The sequence below is a fragment of the Sceloporus undulatus genome, chromosome 5, assembly GCF_019175285.1.
Source record: "Sceloporus undulatus isolate JIND9_A2432 ecotype Alabama chromosome 5, SceUnd_v1.1, whole genome shotgun sequence".
NCBI lineage: Eukaryota > Metazoa > Chordata > Lepidosauria > Squamata > Phrynosomatidae > Sceloporus > Sceloporus undulatus.
In genome coordinates, this window is record NC_056526.1 from 75,425,689 (window position 1) to 75,447,593 (window position 21,905).

Below are 21,905 nucleotides of genomic sequence, written 5' to 3' on the forward strand. Positions count from 1 at the left end.
CCCAATTTAGGAAGGATCTTAAGACCTTCCTATTTAAGCAGGCATTCCCCGATTAAGATCCTGTGGGCCTCCCCTCCTCTTCCGTGGCCATGAGGACGGGCGACGGGGCTTTTATTCCTGCTTTTATTTTTTATTGTATGGTAGTTTGTTGTTGATTGTTTTTAACTGTATTTGTGTGCATTCGTTGCACTTTTGTTAGCCGCCCTGATCTTTCTGGAAGGGCGGGATAAAAATAAAGATTTTATTTATTTATTTATAAGAAAGGCAGTAGAGAGGGATTTTGTTTTGGGTTTTTTTTTAGGCTCAGTCACCTGCCCATTGCACCAGACCTCAAGTCTGCATTATCAGAGTTGACTAGGAAAATTGCCTATGTCAGAACACAGCTCATGTTGATAATTATTATCATCCTCCTGCAAAGACTAGTTCTGGAAATCCAGAGTCAGTCACTCAAGAAACAGCTACCTCTGCATAGCAGAGGCAGTTGGTGGTGGTGGTGTAGGGGCTGCAGCAGATGTAGTCTACTCAAATGTACTGTCTCTGGATACAGAAGACAACTCAGGACTACCATACCTGTAGTTTGCTACAGTGATGGCTCTGCAGCATTTATTTTTATTTTATTGAGCTTTGTGTGCACACATACACACATGCACAAAATGAGTAGTTCCAAGGTTTGCTTTCTTACCCCTAAGGTCTGACCTCTCTTGGTCATTTGACATGCATTCAGTCATATTGAAGGCCATTCTGGCTGTACCTTCAACCCCAAGTGGTTATGTAATATTGGAATACATTCCTCAGTTCTGACTTCTAGAGCAGTGGAAGGCTGCTTCAGATTTGGAATTGCATCTCCCATCAATCTTAGCCAATGCTGAGGGATCATAGCAGTTGCAGTCCATAAACATAAGGTGGGGCACAGTTTCCACTCACCTGTTTTATGGGCTTCAGAAGATCAGCATAGAGTCTGATATTATTATTATTGATCTTGGTAAATCTTTTGCATTGCTAAGGATGTTACTTAGGTCAGTAAACTGTCTTAATCCAGCCTTTGTCCAGATTTAGTGTGAATTTGACATGCATCTCAGCTAAGCCACTGTTCAAAACAAAACAGTGAAATTAATGTTATCATGCATGGTCAAAATTTAGTACTTTTTAAGAACATTTGGGATCTAATTGTGCTGCTTGATTCCATATGATATTTCTTTTAATGAATTGGCTGTTCCTGCTGAAGATCTAGTGATCTACTTCCATATCTATATCTAACATCAGCAAATGAGGAGTTTCTTCCTCACCTGATGATTCCCTTGATGAAGCAGCAAAGGTGAGTCAGAGAGTTTCCCAGTCCTCCAGAGTAGGCTTTTAGAATGAGAGGTGGTGATGGAGAAGGTAGGAGGAAAATAGTATTTCTGATACAAGTACCAGGAGACAACAGAAGTACCCAGTTGGATCCTGGCTATTATTTAGATTATTAAAATCTGTGTAGTGATTTCTGTATTTATTCTGTTTTTATTCTGCCTAGCAACCAGTAGTTCTCTGGGCAGTGTACAAAGCTTTAAGGCAGACAGGTAAAATGTATATTGTGTGTACAGTATATGCAAACTACTAGATAGATAGACAGGCAAGCAGACAGACAGACAGACAAGATAACATGTAATTAAACCAATATAATACCAGCACAAAAGAATAAAATTAATTACAAAATCTAAAACCAAATTAAAACAACAAAATGAAAGAGTGCTGTGATTTAAAAACACAAAGGATAACTCTTAATGTCTGGGAGAATGAAAATGCCTAGTACCAAAAGAAGCATAAAGTAGGCGTCAACCAAATAACCCTTTCTCAGGAAGGTTTCATTGGCATAGATATCTACTGATGACATGGCTACCTGCCTTTTCTAAATTCCCATCCAGCTTTGTTTGGCAGGGCCACCTGAAAAAGAGATAAGTAAATATGGCTCTCAACAGAAAAATGTAGCAAGCAACATCAGTTCAGGTAACTGTTGTCACATTATAAAATGGGTGAGCTTTCTGGGGGAGTTGTCCTATTCAGATCAAGTGCTGAGGCATACATCAAGTATCTGAAGGATCACAAGCATCATGTAAGTCTTCCTACCCATTGCATTATGTACTCTCTGAAGCTTTGTTCCACTCCTTACCACTTTCTAAGGAAAGGGCATTCATCTTTGTAGTAGTCCACTTAGAAAACTCTCTCCAGAAAGAAATTGGTTGTCTTCTTGTCTTTCTCCTTTTCTTTTCTTTCCTGAGCAGGTCTCAATTTACAACCTAGTTGTGTTTAATGTAAATTGAGACCAATGAAAATGAGGGAAATCATTGAAAATTTAGGAATGTGTTCCAAAAGAGCTGAAATAGTCACAAAGGCCCCGTACAGACAGCCCAAAATAAAGCTGCTTCGGTCACTTTGGAGGTATGCTGTTTAAATGATGCATGCATCCAGAGAGCCTGGAAGCCACACCAAAGCCATGCTTCAGTCCTAAGGACTAGAGTGTGGCTTTGGCGTGACTTCTGGACCCTTAGGACACATGTATCATTTAAACAGCATACTCCCAAAGTGACTGAAGCAGCTTTATTTTGGCCTGTCTGTAACAGCCCAAAGTTAGTGATTTTACTAGAACTGCCACCAATTTGAAAAAGGTTTGAAGCATTAAACTTTGGAGTTTACCTTGTATAGACTAGAGAAGCCTCTCCCTTCCAGACTGTAGTTGCTCACTCCTCACCTAAGTTTGGTGCTTGGAATAACTTGAGACTCGTGGGACAGTTTGTATGTTTTAAATTTGAATGGATTGCACTAGGTCTAGGATGAAGTAGGTGTTTGAAATGAAGCTAATTTTCTTTAAGTAGACCAAAAGGCATGGAACTAAGTATCATAATTCACAAGTAAAATAATTTTGTCTGATTCTGAGTGATAGCTTTATGAAGTGCAATGATTTATCTAGGTGAAATTTGGCTTCAAAGAATGGGTCCTTGGAAGAGTGGAGTATACCCAAGTGAGTGATGCACCACTGGGCCTGATCTTACCGTTGGTAATTATTCCTATGGTGGCCTTTATCTTCATCTCAGTCTATTGCTACAGGTAAGATATGGCTTTCAGACATTACTCAAATGCCAGAGACAAAAACTGATGGTGAAGCAAAATGATTCTGTAGAGAAATTAAAAAAAAAATCTGAAAACTTGCTGTCACTTTTGTTTAAAATGGAACATATACACTTCTCTGTGAAAAATAATATTATATTTCTTCTGTTTTATCAAACATCACAGATATACCCATTGCTTGTGAAGCTATATAGCATGCAGTCAGAGGTACATGCTAAGAAAAGGTTGAGGAGTGGGATATAGGTACAGCATAGTATACCTCAAGGGAAGCTGCTTATCTTAAAAGATGGGTGAACTGTTTAGATATCATAACCCTAGAATGTGAGCCACATTGCTGAAATCTTCATGCATTTTCTACTTCCATGTGTTTTAACACAACTGTGCCCTCTGACTTACTTGAGATACTACATGCTCACAATACAATTCTGTCTATGAAAACAATGTGTATTTCCCTTTTATATGGATATGTGCATGTTGGTTAGGCCTTGAAATCATATTCAGAAAGACAGTGCTCAGTAAATACTACTTATGGTAGGTAGTGCAACTTAAAATGCAATTTATACTTGTCTCATTATTGGAAAGCTGCATACATGTAGGAATTAAGAACCATATTGATAAAATAATTAACCTCTGATACAGCCCTTAGTCCAACATCATGAACAAGTAAAGGAAGAGCTAGTAGTAATTATATGGCAACTTCATCCAGCAGCAATAGTGTTCTTTTGAATAAAGAACATTGACATACTTAGTCCTTTGGTGTAGATTTTTAAACAGTCCCTGATGCAATGAAATCAATATAATCAGGTTAATTTTATGCTAGCCTGCATAATGGGCCTTTTACTTTCTTTTTCTTTCTCTGGCTTTTCACTTTTAATTATTGTGAGAGGGGAAAAGACTGTGGTTCCAAATATTCCTCTGACTTTCTGCTCAGTAGTATTGTAAAATGATTTATATTTTACAGGCTGTAACTTTTCTATATTCTCTGTTTCTATTCCTTATAGACGGAAAAGCCAACAAGCAGAACGAGAATATGAAAAAATTAAATCACAACTTGAAGGCTTGGAGGAAAGCGTCAGAGATCGGTGCAAAAAGGAATTTACAGGTATGACTGATGTCTGATTTCTTGTGAGCCCTCCAGAGAAATTACAAGATGTGCTCAAGCTTTGCTACTGTCGTCCTTAAACTGTCTTGTGAGAATTTGTGGAAGGCACAACCATTTTTGATTATACCATGTTGACGTACGTATTGCGTACTCTTCTGGCAATTAGATCCAAAGGCCATCAATAAAAAGAATGTGCATAAAGAAAATGACAGCATGTTTTAAATGTACATGGACAATATTAAGTACCAGGGCCTAACTTAGCTGTAGGGAAAAAGACATACATCTTTTTCCTGAAGAGGTTTCTGCTCTTCTGTGAATCAATTTTCAGTAGAGTAAAAAACCTGTTAATTTTTGAAGCATATGCTGCAGTTGATAGAAAAATCTAAATATAATTTCATTTTCAGGAAGGGAATGAGTTTCCAAGATTGGAAATAGAAGTAAAGATACAAATCACCTGCATGCAATGACTGGAAGGAGCAGAGCACAACTATTTATGTCACTATATTTTGTACTTGTTAACAGTGAAATTTCCTATTTTTTAATCTACAGGATATAAACTCGTGCATAGCTATGCAGTAATTTAAAACAATTTACAATATTTAAAACTAACAACGTGGATGAAAGTATAGCATTCTCCACTAAAAGATAGCAATCAGTTAAAAGTCAAAAGGGGCTTTTCCTAACAGTAGAAAGAGAGCAATGGGCAGGTGGGATGGCATCCCATCAGAAGAAGTCCCATAGCATGGGAGCAGCCACCAAGAAGGATCTCTCATGCATCCTCATCAAATGAGATTGTGATGTTGATAGGACCAAGAAAGTCCTCTCCTTAAGATCCGAAAACTCAAAACAAGGTGAAAGAGCAGTTTGAAAATGTCAGAAAATTGAACACATGTAACTAGTTTATGCAGAAGACAGTTTATAAAGGCATGCAAAACATTTTGTAGCACCTTTGAAACTAACTTGGCAAAAGACATTATAACATAAGTTTTCATAGACTTGCACCTGTTAAAGACCAGCATAAAAAGCTGGCTTCCAGCTGGCTTGGGGGGGGGGGGCTGGCGTACACGTGATCTACACCCCCAAGATACCCAGAAGTTGGCTTCATGCCACCAGGCTACCCACACATGGGCTGGCTTCTGGATGTCTTGGGGGCATGACAGTTATACAACGCAAGCCTCAAACACACCGGAAAGCCACCACAGGGCTGGGAAGAAGCCACTAAGCCAGCTTTTCTGCTGCCAAAAAAGGAGTGGTTACTGTGGCAGATTGGGGCTGCAGAGTGCAATTGCCACAGCCCCAATCCGGCCTTGTCAGGGGCATCTTCAGGATGGTCTGTTTCGCCAGTTGGTCTACTTTCTCAGATGCATCATTCCTCAGATGTAGCATATACTACAACTTCTTTGCACAGTTGATCTCAAAGGTGCTACCAGATCCCTTTGCATACCGATACTCCAAACTAACATGGCTTTGTCTCTGAAGTCTACTCCCAATTTAGACAGGTGTAAGGTAGTTCAGAAGTTTAGACTAATTTACAAGTTACAATTTAAATCTTTCTGCATCCTATTATTCTCTTATGCCACCCCTACAGCTATGTAACTATGACTATGTAGTTTATCGCACAGGTTCCCAGCATGGTCGGAGAACGGTCTGAAAGGGGCCGGGAAGGGAATGGAATGAGTGAGGGACGCATTTTACTCCACACAAGGAAGTCCCTCATTTGTTCTGTTCCCTGCCCTTCCGTTCCCAGTCCATTCCAGAGGAGGAGATTTTTGAGAACTGTTTTGAACAGTTCTCAAAAATTGCCTCCTCTGGGACGGATGGGAAATGGAACGGAACGAGTGAGGGACTTCTGCGTGCAGTAAAATGTGTCGCCCATTCATTCCACATTCGTTCCGTTCCGTTCTCAGACCGTTCCCTAAGCCCCTGTGCGATAAACTTCTATATGTCTTGAAGACTGTAATCCATCTGTACAACTGAAGCAGTGAACTAAAATGCACAAACATTCGTGCTAAAATGAAATACCTGTAAAATGAAATGAAATAAGTATATAATTCTGCTGGGTGCCTTCCCCTTTCTTTTCCTTTTTTATACTGAAACACACTAACTCAGTCATCTCTTTGAAGGTGAGGAAGAAACAGGATTGGTAAGGCAAAATAGTGATGAAGAAAAAGAAAACGGAGGAATATAAATTAAAATGGCATTAAAAATTGGATCTTAGAATACAAGAGGGTTAAATTCAAAATTCAAATGTAACAAATTTTTTCACTATTTTTCCAAGAAAAGATTAGATGTTATATGTCTCCAAGAAATTACAATTAAACACAAAAATACAAAATATATTAAAAACTCCAGATTGGGTAATTTGTTTGTGGCTGCTAATGAAAAAAGGGAAAAGTGGAAGACTGCTACTTTGGATAGTAGCATTGAATGCTAATTCTCATTTTGTGGTTTATGACTCAAGCATGGAGCTTGTGTTTCTTAGGATGTTCCTGATGCCTGAAAATGAATATGAGCAATGTTTCACATAAGCTTTCTACATACACCCTTTCTAATACACACTTGTATTATGTGAGCTTGCACAAAATTAACAAAGTTCATCATGAAATATGTTGAGGGTTTTGTCCTTTTTGTAGTGAACCCATTTCTAAAGTTTAGCTGTGACTGATACTAGACAGCCTCAGCAAGTTAGATTTCCCAGGAAATATGAACTTTGGGCTTTTCTCAAAACAGCAATAGAAGGTATTCACAAAAGGCTGAATAAAAATGGCTTCTGAAATGCAGACACAAAGGAGAAGAATAGCATATGTTTATCATTACTGCCAGCCCCATATCATAATTGGCAGCAATCTCTTGCTAATAGACTTTCATGGGTGAGAAAAATGGTACTAACCTGAATTGCTTAGGTTGGATCCCCACATCTGACAAGTCTTATGAAGAGAGTTTAGGAAATGCAGCTGATAGTACTTGATCTCTTTTCTTTTGCCCTGATCACTCAGCTGTTTCGCTATACTGTTTGCATAGCCCTTCAGCTCTCTAACATAGGGAACTTGATGGATTAAAGAGAATGAGCATCGGTGACAGAGTCAATAGAAACTCCTGAAACAGGAGGCCATTAGATTAATTAACTTGGTGTTCTAGTCAGTCAGGACACTGGGAGTCCTGCAGCTCAAATGGCTTTGTAAGGTGACAAAGTAATTGTGCCCTGTGTCAAAATTTTAATGCTCTTAGATTAGCCCAATGTGTTGTTAGCGATATCTGATGAACTGCATAACCTTCCTTCCTGCCTGCCAACAGAACAGTCATGTTGCTGTTGGGTATTGATCTTTGTTCCTTTATAGATTGTAATTATTATCATTAATATTACAAGCCAATAACAACAGAAGGAAGAAATGTGAATAATAAGGCAAAATTATTGGAATAGCAGCTAAGTCTCCCCAAGTGGAAAATGACCAAGCTTCTGTTTTATCACATTGTATTTTCTTTCTAGAGTTTGGAATGTTCTAGGGGGCAATTTCTTGGAGCATTCCAAGATTGGATTTTGATAGACTTTGCATCATAATCAACAGCTCCAAACAAGCAATTGTTTGAAACAAAATTTGAGTCCAGTGTGGCAAAAATATGTATCTACCATATGAAAATCTCACTTTGCTTTATAAGATCCTTCCTACAAAAACTAGGATTTTTTTCTTGTTTTTTCATTTCATATCAGAACATTGTATATTTCTACCGTAGATTATCAAATTCTATAACACTGCTATTCATCCAGAGATGTCTGTAATATTTTTCTACTGTTTCATGAACACTGATGAAGCACCATGGTGCAATTTGCCTCACTATGCACAGTAACTGATTCAGTGAATGCCAGCCCACACATTCTCAATAAAATCTGTTATGTAGTTATACATCAGTAGCATTTTAGGTTTAAATATTCCTGTGCAGCATCCCATGCCATTCACATAGTACTTGAAGTGGCCTTTACAACAAAATTAATACAATTCACAATAAAATCATAACAAATCTACCATGTATTTTCAGTTGGCTAAGCAGTACACAGATGTGCTTGGAAGAAGCATTTGCTGCAAGTGAGATATTATTACTGCCAGTGAGGGATGTCGCTATGGTTAAAGCTTGATCCCATGTCTTTTAAGTCCCCTCTGACCTCTATAAGGATGGGATGAAAAATAGTCTTTCTCCACTAAGCTAGAGACATAAATATAGATTGGGTTAAGACTGTTTGAAGGATCACATCTAGATTATCCTAACCAAGTTAGATTATCCTTAGGCAAGGGCTTTCTCTCAATTCCATCACTGCCAAAGGCATGTCTGGGCAGGGAAGGTGAGAGAACCTTCTCAGTGACTGTATCCAGGTTGTAAAACCCTTCCCAGACAAAGTAAAGTTGGTCCCCTTTTTCTGTCATTGCACCATCAAGTTTAGCAGACATTTTTTTAATTTAGGCAGGCTATTGGAAATTAACTGGTAGTTGCAGAAGGGTCTTTTAATGGTGGGTGTGGGTTCTCATTGTTTTATTCTCATTGTTGTTTTAAATTATTTTAATGTGTTTTAATGTAGTGCTATTTTTAATAGAATAGTTTATTTTTAAAACTTTCGTTATTGTAACTGGTTTTTAGTTCTCTTTTGTGTAAACCTAAATCATCTTGTACATAGGAACTAAACTTCAGTGAGCCCAAGTGAGTTAAGATGTTAGTACATGCTTCCTGTAACTTGCCCTGAAAAAATGCCAACCAAGGAATTTGTAGAAGTTGTAACTTCCAAACCAATTTCAAAGGTTGCCCTATAGCACACTATAATAATCACATGGGAGGTTACTAAATCCCTCAAAGCAAAAGCTTTCAAAGCACGTTTTCTCTATGGGGACTTGAAACAGCTTCTGTCTGTTCATTTTTTCCATCCCCTATTCCAACATTGTTTCACAGCCTCATCTGAACCAGAAATGACAGTTGGAGTGAGATGGTATACAGAGACCAGCAAGTTTATTTTTAATGGCTGGGTTCAAACATAAAACATGTGGCCTCAACCCTGATATTGGGTGGCCTCATGTCCATTGCTAGGGATAATGTAGAAGAATAAACAATTTCTTCCTTTGGCTTTTCAAACCTGTTTAAGGCTGCTGTAGAAAGGGCAACATTTTCTCTGTTTGATCTCTCCATGGACATGCAAAAGCAGAAGGATTTTGAACAGGGAGAATGTGGTGCAAATGTTGGGCCATATGTAGTTGGAGGTGACATGGCAAGGGCTTCAGAGATGTGGATGAGTTCCCACATCTTTCTCTACTTGAAGCAGTTCCCCTTCATACATCAGCAAGCTAGATGAAACTTTTGCTATCAGATATTAAATGCTATTAGATATTAAGGTATTATGTGCCAATGCACTATAATGGATGTTGAGTATTATCCTGGGGACTTTTGTTCAAGTCCATGACAATCCTACCTTTAGGTGGAGTGAGGCAGTTGATCACTAGGGGGAGTAAATTCACTCTGAATACCTAGAGTAGCTCCACATATTGCTCTACTTGTAGCAATTGCTGCTATCGGTGGATACTGTTCATACATACATCTATAAGTTTCTGCTGTTTGATAACTACCATATGCCAACACAGTATAATGGATGCTGAATATGACATAGGAGACTGGTTCAAGTCAAGTACTTCTAGATCTGGGTTTTGCTCTGAGGGACTATCAGAGCTAGACATAACGGGGGGAAATCCTGTGCCTGTAGTGTCTAGCTGTGAGGACATCTGAAGGAAGTAGTTGGATCTGTGTAAAGCTCTAATACCATTTGAGGGGGAGTACCCCTCTACCCAGAGCCCTCCCAGCTTCTGATGCTATGAGAACACCATCATGACATTGTGAGAACAGCTTTGCTTCCTACTTCAGATATCTGGAGAGTTCAGGCCAACCAAGTTCCTATTGCTTGATAGAACTAGAGTATCTCAGTCTTAGTTATGTGCAGGTGAACTCACTGAGCAAACTAGAACATTATAGCTAAGGCTAGTAGAGTTTAAGAGCCAGCATGTTGTAGTGGTTTGATTGCTGGGTTACAACTCTAAAGAACAGGGTTGAGTGCCCCGCTCGGCCATGGAAACCCACTGGCTGATCTTGGGTTAGTCACACACTCTTAGCCCTACAAAACCCCATGATAGAGTCACCTTAGGGTCACCACAAGTTGGAAATGACTTAAAGGCACAAAACAACAACAAAGTAGAGATTACATATATCAGCAACTCATTCTTATGCTGTGCCATTACCGGATAAAGGTTATATTTATTGTAGATGGTTGACATGTAGGAGTGGAATATTTAACAGATTTACTCACATGTAGTCTAGTCAATTCACCAGTGGTAACTGTGTACAGAATTAACATTCTTTTCAAGGTTATTTGTGCTTGTAACTAATTCATGAGAGGAAAATAGTTTTAACTTTTCTGCTATAGGGAAAACAGGCTGCTCTGTAAGATACAGATTTTGCTAAATGAATAAAAATGAAAAGGAATACATATTTAAAGAATATGTCAGTGGTAACATTGGAATACTTTATTATTTTCTTCAGTGCAGCAAACATTGAATCAATACTATATTTTCTACTAAAGCTTGAAAAATGTTCCTTGTTGTAGATCTAATGATAGAAATGGAAGATCAGACGAATGATATCAATGAAGCCAGAATTCCTGTGTTGGACTACAAAACCTATACAGACAGAGTCTTCTTTCTTCCATCCAAAGATGGAGAAAAAGATGTAATGATCACTGGGAAATTGGACATTCCTGAAGCTAGGCGGCCAACCGTGGAACAGGCATTGAATCAATTCTCCAATCTGCTTAATAGTAAATCATTTCTCATTACTGTGAGTAGAAAATAAAAGGTCACCTTTGTATTCCTTGAAAGCCTTACTTTTTTTTTTGCCTGATAACAAAAACCAATATTCGTCTACATATGTTGTGTCACGAGCATCTTGTACAAACTGTATTCATGGTGTAAATAAAATCTCCCACAGTTTTGATTATTTCCCTATTATTCCTCTATGGATGACTTTGGTATTCAGTTTAATTTGGTCCTGTCATTAGATGTGTACATCCACTTTGATCTCTACACCAGCTGTTTTTATTAGCCAATGCAGTATTTGAAACTATTGCTCCTCATATCCATTTAAACCTGAAATTAATTAAATATAAAATTTCTGTCTGAGGCAGACTGAAGGGACCTTTACCTTAGACTTATCCTTGTTTCACTCTCTCTCATTTCTAATCTCTCCTCTAGCACCAAAAATATCTGTTTCTGGCTTTTGAAATTAGTTTTATAACTTTAACTTCAGCAGAAATACAGAATTATAATTTAGTTAAAATCTCAATCAGTCTGATGTGTACTAGAAAGAGATCATTTCACAGTATATTTTGCATTTTCTTCCTTTGAGAAGAGAGCTGGTATTCAAGGAATGAAACAGAAGGGTGTCCTGAACATATGCTCCATATATCATTTAATATTTCACTGTTCAAAGGAGGTGTCTTGTTACAAATGTGTAAAAAAAAAAAAGCCAAATGGACTAGTTTAACAAAAGCTGTGATCAAAACTTCAAAAGTTGTATTCAGTACTTCTGAAATATATTTTGACCCATTGTTTTATATTTTATTAGTCTGTTTCCAGGCTGAATAATATGAGCAAAATTCAGTTGTATTTCAATCACAAGCTGTTGTTTTTTGTTTTTGTCTGTGTAGTTCATTCACACGTTGGAAAACCAAAGGGAATTTTCTGCCCGTGCAAAAGTATATTTTGCGTCTCTCTTGACTGTGGCTTTGCATGGGAAACTAGAATACTATACTGACATCATGAGGACATTGTTTTTGGAGCTGATGGAGCAGTATGTTGTGGCCAAAAATCCTAAACTGATGCTCCGAAGGTAGGGAAGATTTCTTCAAGTAACTCATTACCAATGAAGTTGCCCAATGGTCCCTTCAGCTCACAAACCAGATTACCCCTAATTATGTCTATTCATTTGTCCCCTCCTTAACTATGTCTGAGACACACAGAGAATGAAACAAGATGATCTGCTGCTATAGATTAAATTCATGTTGGCCCAGGATGTACTATTGCCAGAAATGATGACAGCCCCCATGCCTCCACACACAGGACAAACAGATGAATTCGACTTTGGTATAGTCATTAGCCTCAACCTCACCTGTGTCAAGTAAACTAATTTAGGGACAGCCACAGATCAGGCCAAAACATATGTGGATCTATCCTCCAAAAAAAGACAAAGGTGAAAAGCTGCTACTACTAACTGCTCTACATTTCCCAGCTCCTGCCTCTCTGAGCAATTGCCAATGGTAGGGCGGACCCTAATTAGGATACTAAAGAGAGTAGCAAAATTTCTTAATGGAAGTAGAACCATTGACTTTCATAATTTGGGACATTTGTCCTCTAAAATCTGCTTTAATAAATTCCATATTGAACACTTCCATTGGTTTAATCTAAATTATTCCATATGTATACTTTCATTAACATTGAACGTATGTAATATTATATTCCACCATTTTCACAGTCTGCTTTGGTTTTGGTTTTGGTTTCATTTCTTGTCTGTAGTATCATTTTGTTCCAGCTATTTGTCTTTATGTTTTGGCAATTATTACAAACTATTATTTTTATTTTATTTTAGTAATTAATTTGTATATTTTATTTTGTAACACAAAATATGGTGGATATGTCAGACGTGCAGCCCTACTTCTTATTATCATTTTGAAAATATGTAAAGTTTTTTAAAATATCAGTTGCAAATAGGAAGTACCCAATGGATATTTTTAGATGTTTAGATATTTAAATCAACATTAAATATGGCACAGAATAAATCTTGGGATGTGGGGGGGGGGCTTACTGTGGTAAAATTATTTAAGAAAAATACTGAGGAGAAACTGAGACAGAATGTGTATCTTGATAGATAACTTTGGTATTTCTTGTTTCTGAAAGCATATTATGTTGCTAGAGAACAGTCACCACATTCCCTCATTCTTATGCAGTAATTTCAATACAGTATATATTTTTGTCCCATTCTTCCTCAATGTCTCCAGTTCTTCTGGGGTGGTATAAAATTTATATTGTTATTTCTCCATTTCTCCTTCCAGCCACCTTTTGAGATAGGCTAGGCCAAAAGATAATTAATGGCATAAGATGTGATTCATGGCTAAATGGGGATTTTAAGCTTCCCCAGTCATGGCCATATACAGTAACCATTACTCCATGTTTGCTCTCAGAGACATTGAGCATCAGCAACACTACCATTACCTATCTTGCCTGTCCATGGCTTTGTAGATAAATACAGTATGACACACACAAACGTATTTGTGGGGGATATGTTACTGGGATTATCACGCAAACATGGAACTGCAGATAATGGCAAACTCTATTGAAATGAATGATGTCCAGTGAAAGCATACCATAGCATTATGCTGGAGGACCTAGAAATGCCTGGAGAGAACACTTCTAGGAATCTCAATGCTATCCAGTAGAAATATATCATAGCATCATGCTAGGGGACCTAGAAAATGCCTAGGGAGAATATATTTCTTCGGAGGCAGTAATTAAAATTGCAGATACTGGTACCACGTATATGGGAGTCATACTGTAAATCACGCCTGCACAACACACAGCCTGGGTGCCAAATGTGGCCCACCAAAGGATTTTGGGTGGCCCACAAGGATGTGGAACAACTTCAAGGCTCCTCTGCCACTCAGCCGTCTTCCAAGGAGAGGACCAGTCAGTGGAGGAGGAGGAAAGGTGAACACTCACCATGGAAGACTGTGCTGCCACCGGACTTTCCTCTGAGGAGAAGGCCAGGCAGTGGAAGAGGGGTGGACGCTCCCCTTTAAGGCTCCTCCACTGCTTGGTTTTCTCCTGAGAAGACGGCCAGGAGGCAGAGGAGAAAGAGGGATGAATCCTCACCTTTCAAAGCTCCTCCATTGCTTGGCTTTCTCCCAAAGAGAAGGTGGTGGTGGGAAGAAGGGTGAATACTAGCCCTGCAAGGCTCCTCTGCTGCTCAGCCTTCTCCTGAGGAGAGGGCTAGGCAGAGGAGGAGGAGGACAGAGTTACTATTAATAATATTAATAAATAATAATTTATTACTTTATTTTTAATTAATTAATAATTAATTAAAACCTATCTGTGGCCCGAAAAAGAACCTATTTTAATTTTGGCCCCTACCTACTGCCACGTTATGCAGGTCTGCTGTAAAATAAATATTAGATAGGGTGGACAGGAAGAATATTCTGACTGAATTTTACAGCTTGACAAATGCATGATTCTCCTTCTACACATATTTGTTCTTTTATTTTAGATCAGAAACTGTGGTGGAAAGGATGCTTTCCAATTGGATGTCAATTTGTCTGTATCAGTACCTCAAGGTAAAGTATGAAATGCATGGAGCCTTTATACTTTCAGTGTTCAGATCAGATATTGAGAACTCCAGCCAATGTGGCCACTCTGTGGCATTATCTGTTATTCTTGGCTATGTGTGATCTCTATAGAAATCAGTAACATCTGATTCCAACACCATAATTTGGTCTGTGGTTCTGATTTACAAATAGTTGCGAATCTTTTGGTTCAGATAAAATGGGGAAACCATAAATGTTACAAATCTCCATCTGGGATGGAGACAAAGGAGAAGATGAGTTGGGGCCTCGTCTTTGGGGTTCATAGTGTCAGAGTAGAGTTTGGCATTACATTTGAATACAGTCACTGTTAATCTGTGAAGAAGTGGCCTGTAAAATATTGGCTTTCCTCATCAATTTTGACAGGACAATGCTGGAGAGCCCCTGTATAAGTTGTTCAAAGCTATCAAACATCAGGTGGAAAAAGGACCTGTGGATGCTGTGCAAATGAAAGCCAAATACACACTAAATGACACTGGACTGTTGGGAGATGATGTAGAATATTCACAGCTGGTATGTAGCTATTCTTAGTTTTTCTTTGGGGATGTGGTAACATAGCTAAAATACAATGTGTGGGGTGGGGGAGAAATAAAACAATTACTTTGTTTGGTCTGGTGTGAACGTTATAATTTGGTATAGGGCGTTTAGTATTTTCATGGACTGGGCCAAAAAATATGTATTCTAATATGACATTTGTTTCATGGAAACTAAGAAGCTGGAGTGTGTCCAGAGGAGGCACCCAAAATGGTGAAGGGTCTAAAAACCATGCCCTATGAGGAGAGACTTAGGGAGCTGGGTATGTTTAGCCTGGAGAAGAGAAGGTTAAGAGGTGATACGATAGCCTTGTTTCAATATTTGAAGGAATGTCATATTTAAGATGGAGCAAGTTTATTTTCTGCTGCTCCAGATAATAGGACCCGGAAAAATGGATGCAAGTTGCAGGGAAAGAGATTCCACCTCAACATTAAGAACAAGTTCTTTAACATTGTTTTGCTTTTCTTCATCCTTTAGATCCTTTGCTATATGCCCCTAAGTTTTACCCTCGACTTATCCATGGGTCATAGCAAAATCCATAATTTTAGCCACAAAAGTTGCCCTTGACTTATACATGAGGTCGACCTATAGTCGAGTATATATGGTAATCAGGGTCCCCAAATACATAGCAGCTTCTACTTCCTTTTGACCAAGTGTGAATAGAACACCCTCACAGCTTCCAGTCTCCTTCTCCATTATGGGAAGGCCAAAGATTGATTAGCAGAATGATGGGAACAGAAATTGTGTTGCACATCCATATCCCTTTCCCAGTTTTCACTTTCATGTGAGCATTCTGGATGTCTAGGTAGGGTTTCTAATGATTCAAAAAAGTTGTTAGACCAAAAAAAATGATAGCTGTCTCCATATCTTTATTAACTTTATCAATACTAGATGCTACCAGCAAGCAGTGGCGATCTCCTAGTTGTGAAGTGTCCGGAATAACATTCCTAATCTACGTTGGTTTCAGGATAGATGGATCTTTACTCTGATGTGACCTGGAAATGAGACCTGTTTAGTTGCTATCTACTATGGATGTTGTAGTGTGCTAGCCTTGTAGCTTCTTGTAGTCCAGCATATCTGGCAGACACCCAGGGTGGGGAGGCTGGGTTGTAGTAACCAATCAAATGCTAGACAAAAGTAGAGCTTGGGGGAAAATGGGGGATATTTTATTTTATATCACTCCCCAGTTCCCTCAGCCAGCACAGCGGTGATCATGCTGGTAAAGTGATTCTGGGAATTGTATGCCAAAAAAGAGGATTTTTTTCAAGCTCTGAGTAAAATCATCCTTTCCATCCATATTTTTACAGCAATGTATAGAAATGACTTCAGAAAGTTATTAATATGTTGTTGTTTTTAAATCACATTCTTCAGCTCACGCATTGGGCTGCAAATTCTATGTGTCTGTCTGTCTGTCTTGTTTCTTTTTTTGTTAAGAGTATTTCTACTGTGTTGTTTGCATCCATGATGTTACATTTTCAGCACTCATTCTCTCAGAAATCAATATGTTCTTCTCAAGTCTCTTTTGTATGCCATTTATATCATAACAGCTTAGGGTTTATTATTGCCTTGCATGGTGTCCAAAAGTGTAAGAGTAGACCTAAGAGTAGGCCTTCACAAGTGACCATGTGTAAGAAATTTGAAGACCAGACTTGAAGTAATGAATTTAATCTACTTGTGGGATGTGGTCCCCAGGGAGGCCCACCTGGTACGAACTTTACAAACATTTTAGTTCCTGACTAAAACATTCCCCTGCTAGTCATAAGTGTTTGATGGAATATTATGGGATTTTTAAAAAAAAAAGATGGTTTGAATCTTTTTAAGCAAAGTATATTCAAGCAATGTTCAGTGTCCAAGGGATAGTAATGATGGTGAGGAGGAAGAGGAGTTTTTGCAAAGGTGCATTTAATTTGCAGAAGGATTCATAAAGCAAATTGCATCTGCTGAATGAAGGCATGTAGAGGGCATTTAACCCTTCCCTTCCCTGGTGAACTCCCAAATATTTCTTATGGTATTTTGAGGAGACGATGACCCATTGGGTATTCTCCCATTCAATAGCTGTAGAGAACTTGTTTTTCTTCATTCTGATCCTTTCAATTATCAGCAGATGCTTTTAAAAATAAAAATCTTTACATGAAAGATATATTTGCAGAATTTACCTCTAGTTTAACCCTGACTTGCTTAGGAACAATTGAAGCAGCACATATCTAAAGACTATAGGACTCAGCTTTGCAGAATGGTGCTGTCATGTTCTTTGTCTAGAAAATCAATCTGCTGTGGGATTTCTCCAGAGTTTATTGACATCACTAGAAGCTATTTCATTTTGTTTGACACTGAGTTGTACAATGACATGTCTGTTGTATCAGAGGAAATGTAATTTAAAAACAAAACTCTTATGAAGTGCTCTTTGCAAGCACATTTAATATATTTCTGGGGGAAAATACTAGTGAGACAATGTGAAAAGAATGACGCATTTATAAAAATTTTCAATGTAGGTTATGGCAATTTTCAAGGGAAAATGGTTGGAATAGACTTAATAAAAGAGAAATAAGAAATAAGTCCCTGACCATTGTGTAAGCTAAAGAATGTAATCAAAAAATTCCTATTAGTCACTATCTAAGTCACTTAGTGCTGATGTAAAAATATGAATCCCAACCAACACAAGAGGGATGGGTCTAAAACACAGTAACCCATACTCAACAACTTGAAAATCATACCAAACAAGTTCATAATAGACATATATGTCTTAAGCAAATGGCAGAAACAATATATGATATTTAAAACAATGGCCGGTTACACACCGGCACTTTAGTGCGTGACGAGCACGCACTAGGGTTACAAAAGGGGGGTGCTTCCGCACCGCCCTAACCCTAGTGTGTGCTCGTCACGCACTAAACGGCGGCGGCCCTTCCATACGGCCGCCGCTGTGAGGGCGGCGCGGACGTGTCGTCCTCAATCCGTGGCAGGGCGCCTAGGGCGCCCTTTCCACGGACCAGGAAGGAGCTCCGTTTCGGAGCTCCTTCCTGGTCCACGGCGCCGCTTTGCTTTGCTGGGTGCAGCCTTCAGACGGCTGTGCCCAGTGAAGCAAGGGAGAAAGGGGCCAAGCGGCCCCTTTCTCCCCTTCCCCGCCACCGCGGGGTGTCCTTGGGGCTTGAAGCCCCAAGGACACCCCTTTTCAGGCTGCGGGGAAGTGGCGTCTTGCTGCTTCCCTGCAGCCTGAAAAGCAGCGGATCGGGGCCTCAGCGGCTGCAGTTCTGGCAGCTCAGGCCCCGATCCGGCGGGGAAAGGAGCGGGTACAGCCCGCCTCAAAGAGGCGGTCTGTAACCCGCCAATGTTAATACCAATAACTTGTGTAGATAACAAACCAAGATAATCAGACACAAAAATGCAGTCGTGAATAGGATTCCATCAACTCATAACATAGAATACAAACAGTCAGAAAACGCAACAACTTCCACTCTTAACATGTTGAAATGAGATTCAGAAGTCCACAAGACACTGCAGAAATAATCCAGTTTAAGACAGCTTTAAATGGCCTGAGCCAATGCTAGGGAATTCTGGGCACTTTAGTTTTGTGAGCCATTTAGTTTTCACTATCAGAGTGCTCTGGTACCACAATAAACTACAATCCCCAGGATTCCCTAGCACTGAGCCAGGGCAGTTAAAACAGTCTCAAACTGTAATATTTCTGCACTGTGTTTTGGACCAGAGAGAAGAGGTCCATATGTATCCAGCCAGCCTGTATAGACAAGTGTATGGATAATGGCAAGACAACCACATCCAAGAACTTGTGGGGTCTTTTTGTTGAAGAGATGGTCTTGTTTGGTATAAGGAACAAAATAGATGGACAGAATGCTTTTATCTGGAACTTAGGCGGGTTACAAACCACCATTAAACTACGGACTCAGTCCGTACTAGGGTTAGGAAGGTACGGTGCTTCCGCACCCCCCCTAACCCTAGTAGGGACTTAGTCCGTACAAAATGGCGGCTCCCCTTCCACAAGGGGGCTGCCATGACAACGTCACGACCGTGCCGCCTCTACACAGGGCAGCGCGGACATGACGTCATCAGTTCGCACCAGGTCACCTAGGGCACCCTTTCCGCGGACCAGGAAGGAGCTCCGTTTCGAAGCTCCTTCCTGGTTTGCGGCGGTGCTTTGCTTCGCTGGGCGCAGCCTTCAGACGGCTGCGCCCAGCGAAGCAATGGAGAAAGGGGCCAAGCGGCCCCTTTCTCCTTTTCCCCGCCGCCGCGGGGTGTCCTTGGGGCTTGAAGCCCCAGGGACATCCCTTTTCAGGCTGCGGGGATGCGACATTTTGCTGCTTCCCCGCAGCCTGAAAAGTGGCGGATCGGGGCCTCAGCGGCTGCCGTTCTAGCAACTGAGGCCCCTATACACCGGGGAAAGGGGCGGGTGCAGCCCGCCCCAAATGGGCGGTCTATAACCCGCCTTTGAAAGGTTTTTTTTTTATATGACTCCCAGAATTCCCAACTGGCATGATCCTGGCCAAGTTGGTTGAGACATAAAGGATCCTGGCCATGTTGAGACCCTTGGGGAACTATAATCCCCTATTTTTTCAGGTTCTACTTTCATCTGCTGTTCCATTGGTTGCTACCACTGAGCCTTTTGCATCCTGGTGTCTGACAGATACTTGATCTACACTCCCATCCAATCTAGAACCCCCAATCAGCATCGTTAAATGCTAGGTTGGAATGCCACATACCGAGATACTATTCTTTTCCAGCACTGTTAGGCCAAATAGTTGCTTAGGAGGCCCATCTTCTTCTCTTTTTTTTTCTTTTTTTGTCTTCCTTAAAGGGTCCACTTACTTGCAATCTTAGTTTTCCTCTGTCAGTCTCTTTTTGCTATGCTTAGTGTGAAAAACCTACTCTGAAATGTCTCTGAGAATAGGCAAAAGTAAAATCATCACATATACAGTATTTTCTTTTGGTTGTGAAAAACAGGCTATCAGAATTGTATTTTTCCCAGTCTTTTGAATCTGCAAAGCTGAAGTGCCTAAATGCATGAAAAGTAATTACCAGCAGTGTTAATTGCCAGCATTAATCTACCATACCAAGTTAAATCAAGCATGTGCAAATGCTACCTTAGTTGCCAATATTGATCAGCAGACTTGTTATCTACTTGTGGGGCCAAGGTCATTATTTCAGATCCATTCTTTTACAAGTTGTCTATCCAGAAGCTTAAATGTACACATTCTATAGAAGTAATCTGGAATACATCTATGTGGGTATATGATATCCATATAATATTTATATCCTGCCTTTTCCCACAGAATACTAAAAACTGAACAGATTAAAAACATACAAAAACATCACTGAAATATGTATAAAAGTTATTTTTAAAAGAAATAAAACAATCTGTAGAAAGAAAAACTATTTAAATGTTCATTAAAAGACAGGATGTAAAAAAACAAATACAAAATAGCACACCATTAAAAGTCCTTTGCCATCATTTCCTAACAGCCCTTTGGAATAGGATAGTTTTCACTTGACAGCCAAAGGACAGTAAGGAAAGAGCCATACTGGGTCTTGTCTGCACAAGCCAAAAGGCCTGCCCCCTCCTGCAAACCAGCCATTCTGATGTTATCCTATTTGGACAACACAAATCCCAAACCCTGATCATGGTGCAAGCAGTGTGAGTGACATCTGACACATTCTGCACCAGAACTAGGGTATAACTTCTTTAAACCGTGTTTTAAAAAATTGCCTGTTACTCCAGATCTTCTGGGAAGATCCAGAGCATGTCTACATGGGCATCTTGCTGAGCTGCCTGATGCATCTGCCAAAGGTCATGCATTCTGAGGTTACAACATGGCACCCAGCCATGTGACCATCACCAGGCACCTTGTTCTGCCCTCAAAAGTGAGCAACCCATTGCAGATATACTGGGTGGGTCAGCAGGACACTCATGCAGACAGCCACCATGGCACAGGAATGGAAGACCAGATAATGTGGGCAGGTCAAAGCAGCTGCGGGGCTTGTCCCCAGAGTATCCTAGTCAAAGGAGACAAGGCCCTAGCCTCCCTAGGAAGTTCAAAAGCCTGGGAGCAGCCACTGAAAAGGCCTTCTCCATTATACCCATGCCTGGGAAGACAGTGGACTGAGAGAAAGGGCTCCCAGAAGAGCTTAGAGTTCATTACATCATTTTCCTAATGTCATGATATGGCTGTTATCCTTTTATTGAAGTGTTGATGTCTGTTGTGTGCCTCCAAGTCATTTCCCATTTATGATGACCCTAAAGTGAACCTATCACAGTGAGGGAGGGAGAGCATGGCAGAATTTGTGACTGGGATAGTGTGATTTGCCCAAGGTCACCCAGTAGGTTTCCATGCCTATTATTATCATTATTATTATTATTATTATTATTATCTTACATCCCACCTTTCTCCCAATATAGGGACTCAAGGCAGCAAACAACAATTTAAAACAATACAATTTAAAAGCAATGCAACATTAACATGTATAAATATATAAATACAAAATTTAAAAAACAATTAAACAATTTTAAGAGTTAAAACAATTGTGAATTAAAATGGAAGTGTTAAAATACAAACCTTAAAATTTAAAATGCACATCATTTAAAACCCAGCCCTTATCTGCTTGAAAAGGCCTGACAGCACAAGAAAGTATTTATCTGTTGCCAAAAAGATAGCAGGGATGGAGCCATCCTGGTCTTTCTAGGGAGGGATTCCAAAGCTTGGGAGCAGCCACTGAGAAGGC

At 39.7% G+C, this 21,905-nt stretch overlaps 1 protein-coding gene across 1 annotated transcript in view; it reads left to right on the forward strand.

Moving 5' to 3' along the window:
* Positions 1 to 21,905, forward strand: part of PLXNB2 (plexin B2) — a 397,958-nt gene that overhangs the window by 348,151 nt on the left and 27,902 nt on the right. Inside the window, exons 23-28 of the mRNA XM_042469905.1 lie at positions 2,948 to 3,084; positions 4,107 to 4,207; positions 10,839 to 11,068; positions 11,937 to 12,118; positions 14,546 to 14,612; positions 15,006 to 15,152. Coding sequence (XP_042325839.1) covers positions 2,948 to 3,084; positions 4,107 to 4,207; positions 10,839 to 11,068; positions 11,937 to 12,118; positions 14,546 to 14,612; positions 15,006 to 15,152 — 864 coding nt within the window. The remainder of the gene's footprint in view (positions 1 to 2,947; positions 3,085 to 4,106; positions 4,208 to 10,838; positions 11,069 to 11,936; positions 12,119 to 14,545; positions 14,613 to 15,005; positions 15,153 to 21,905) is intronic.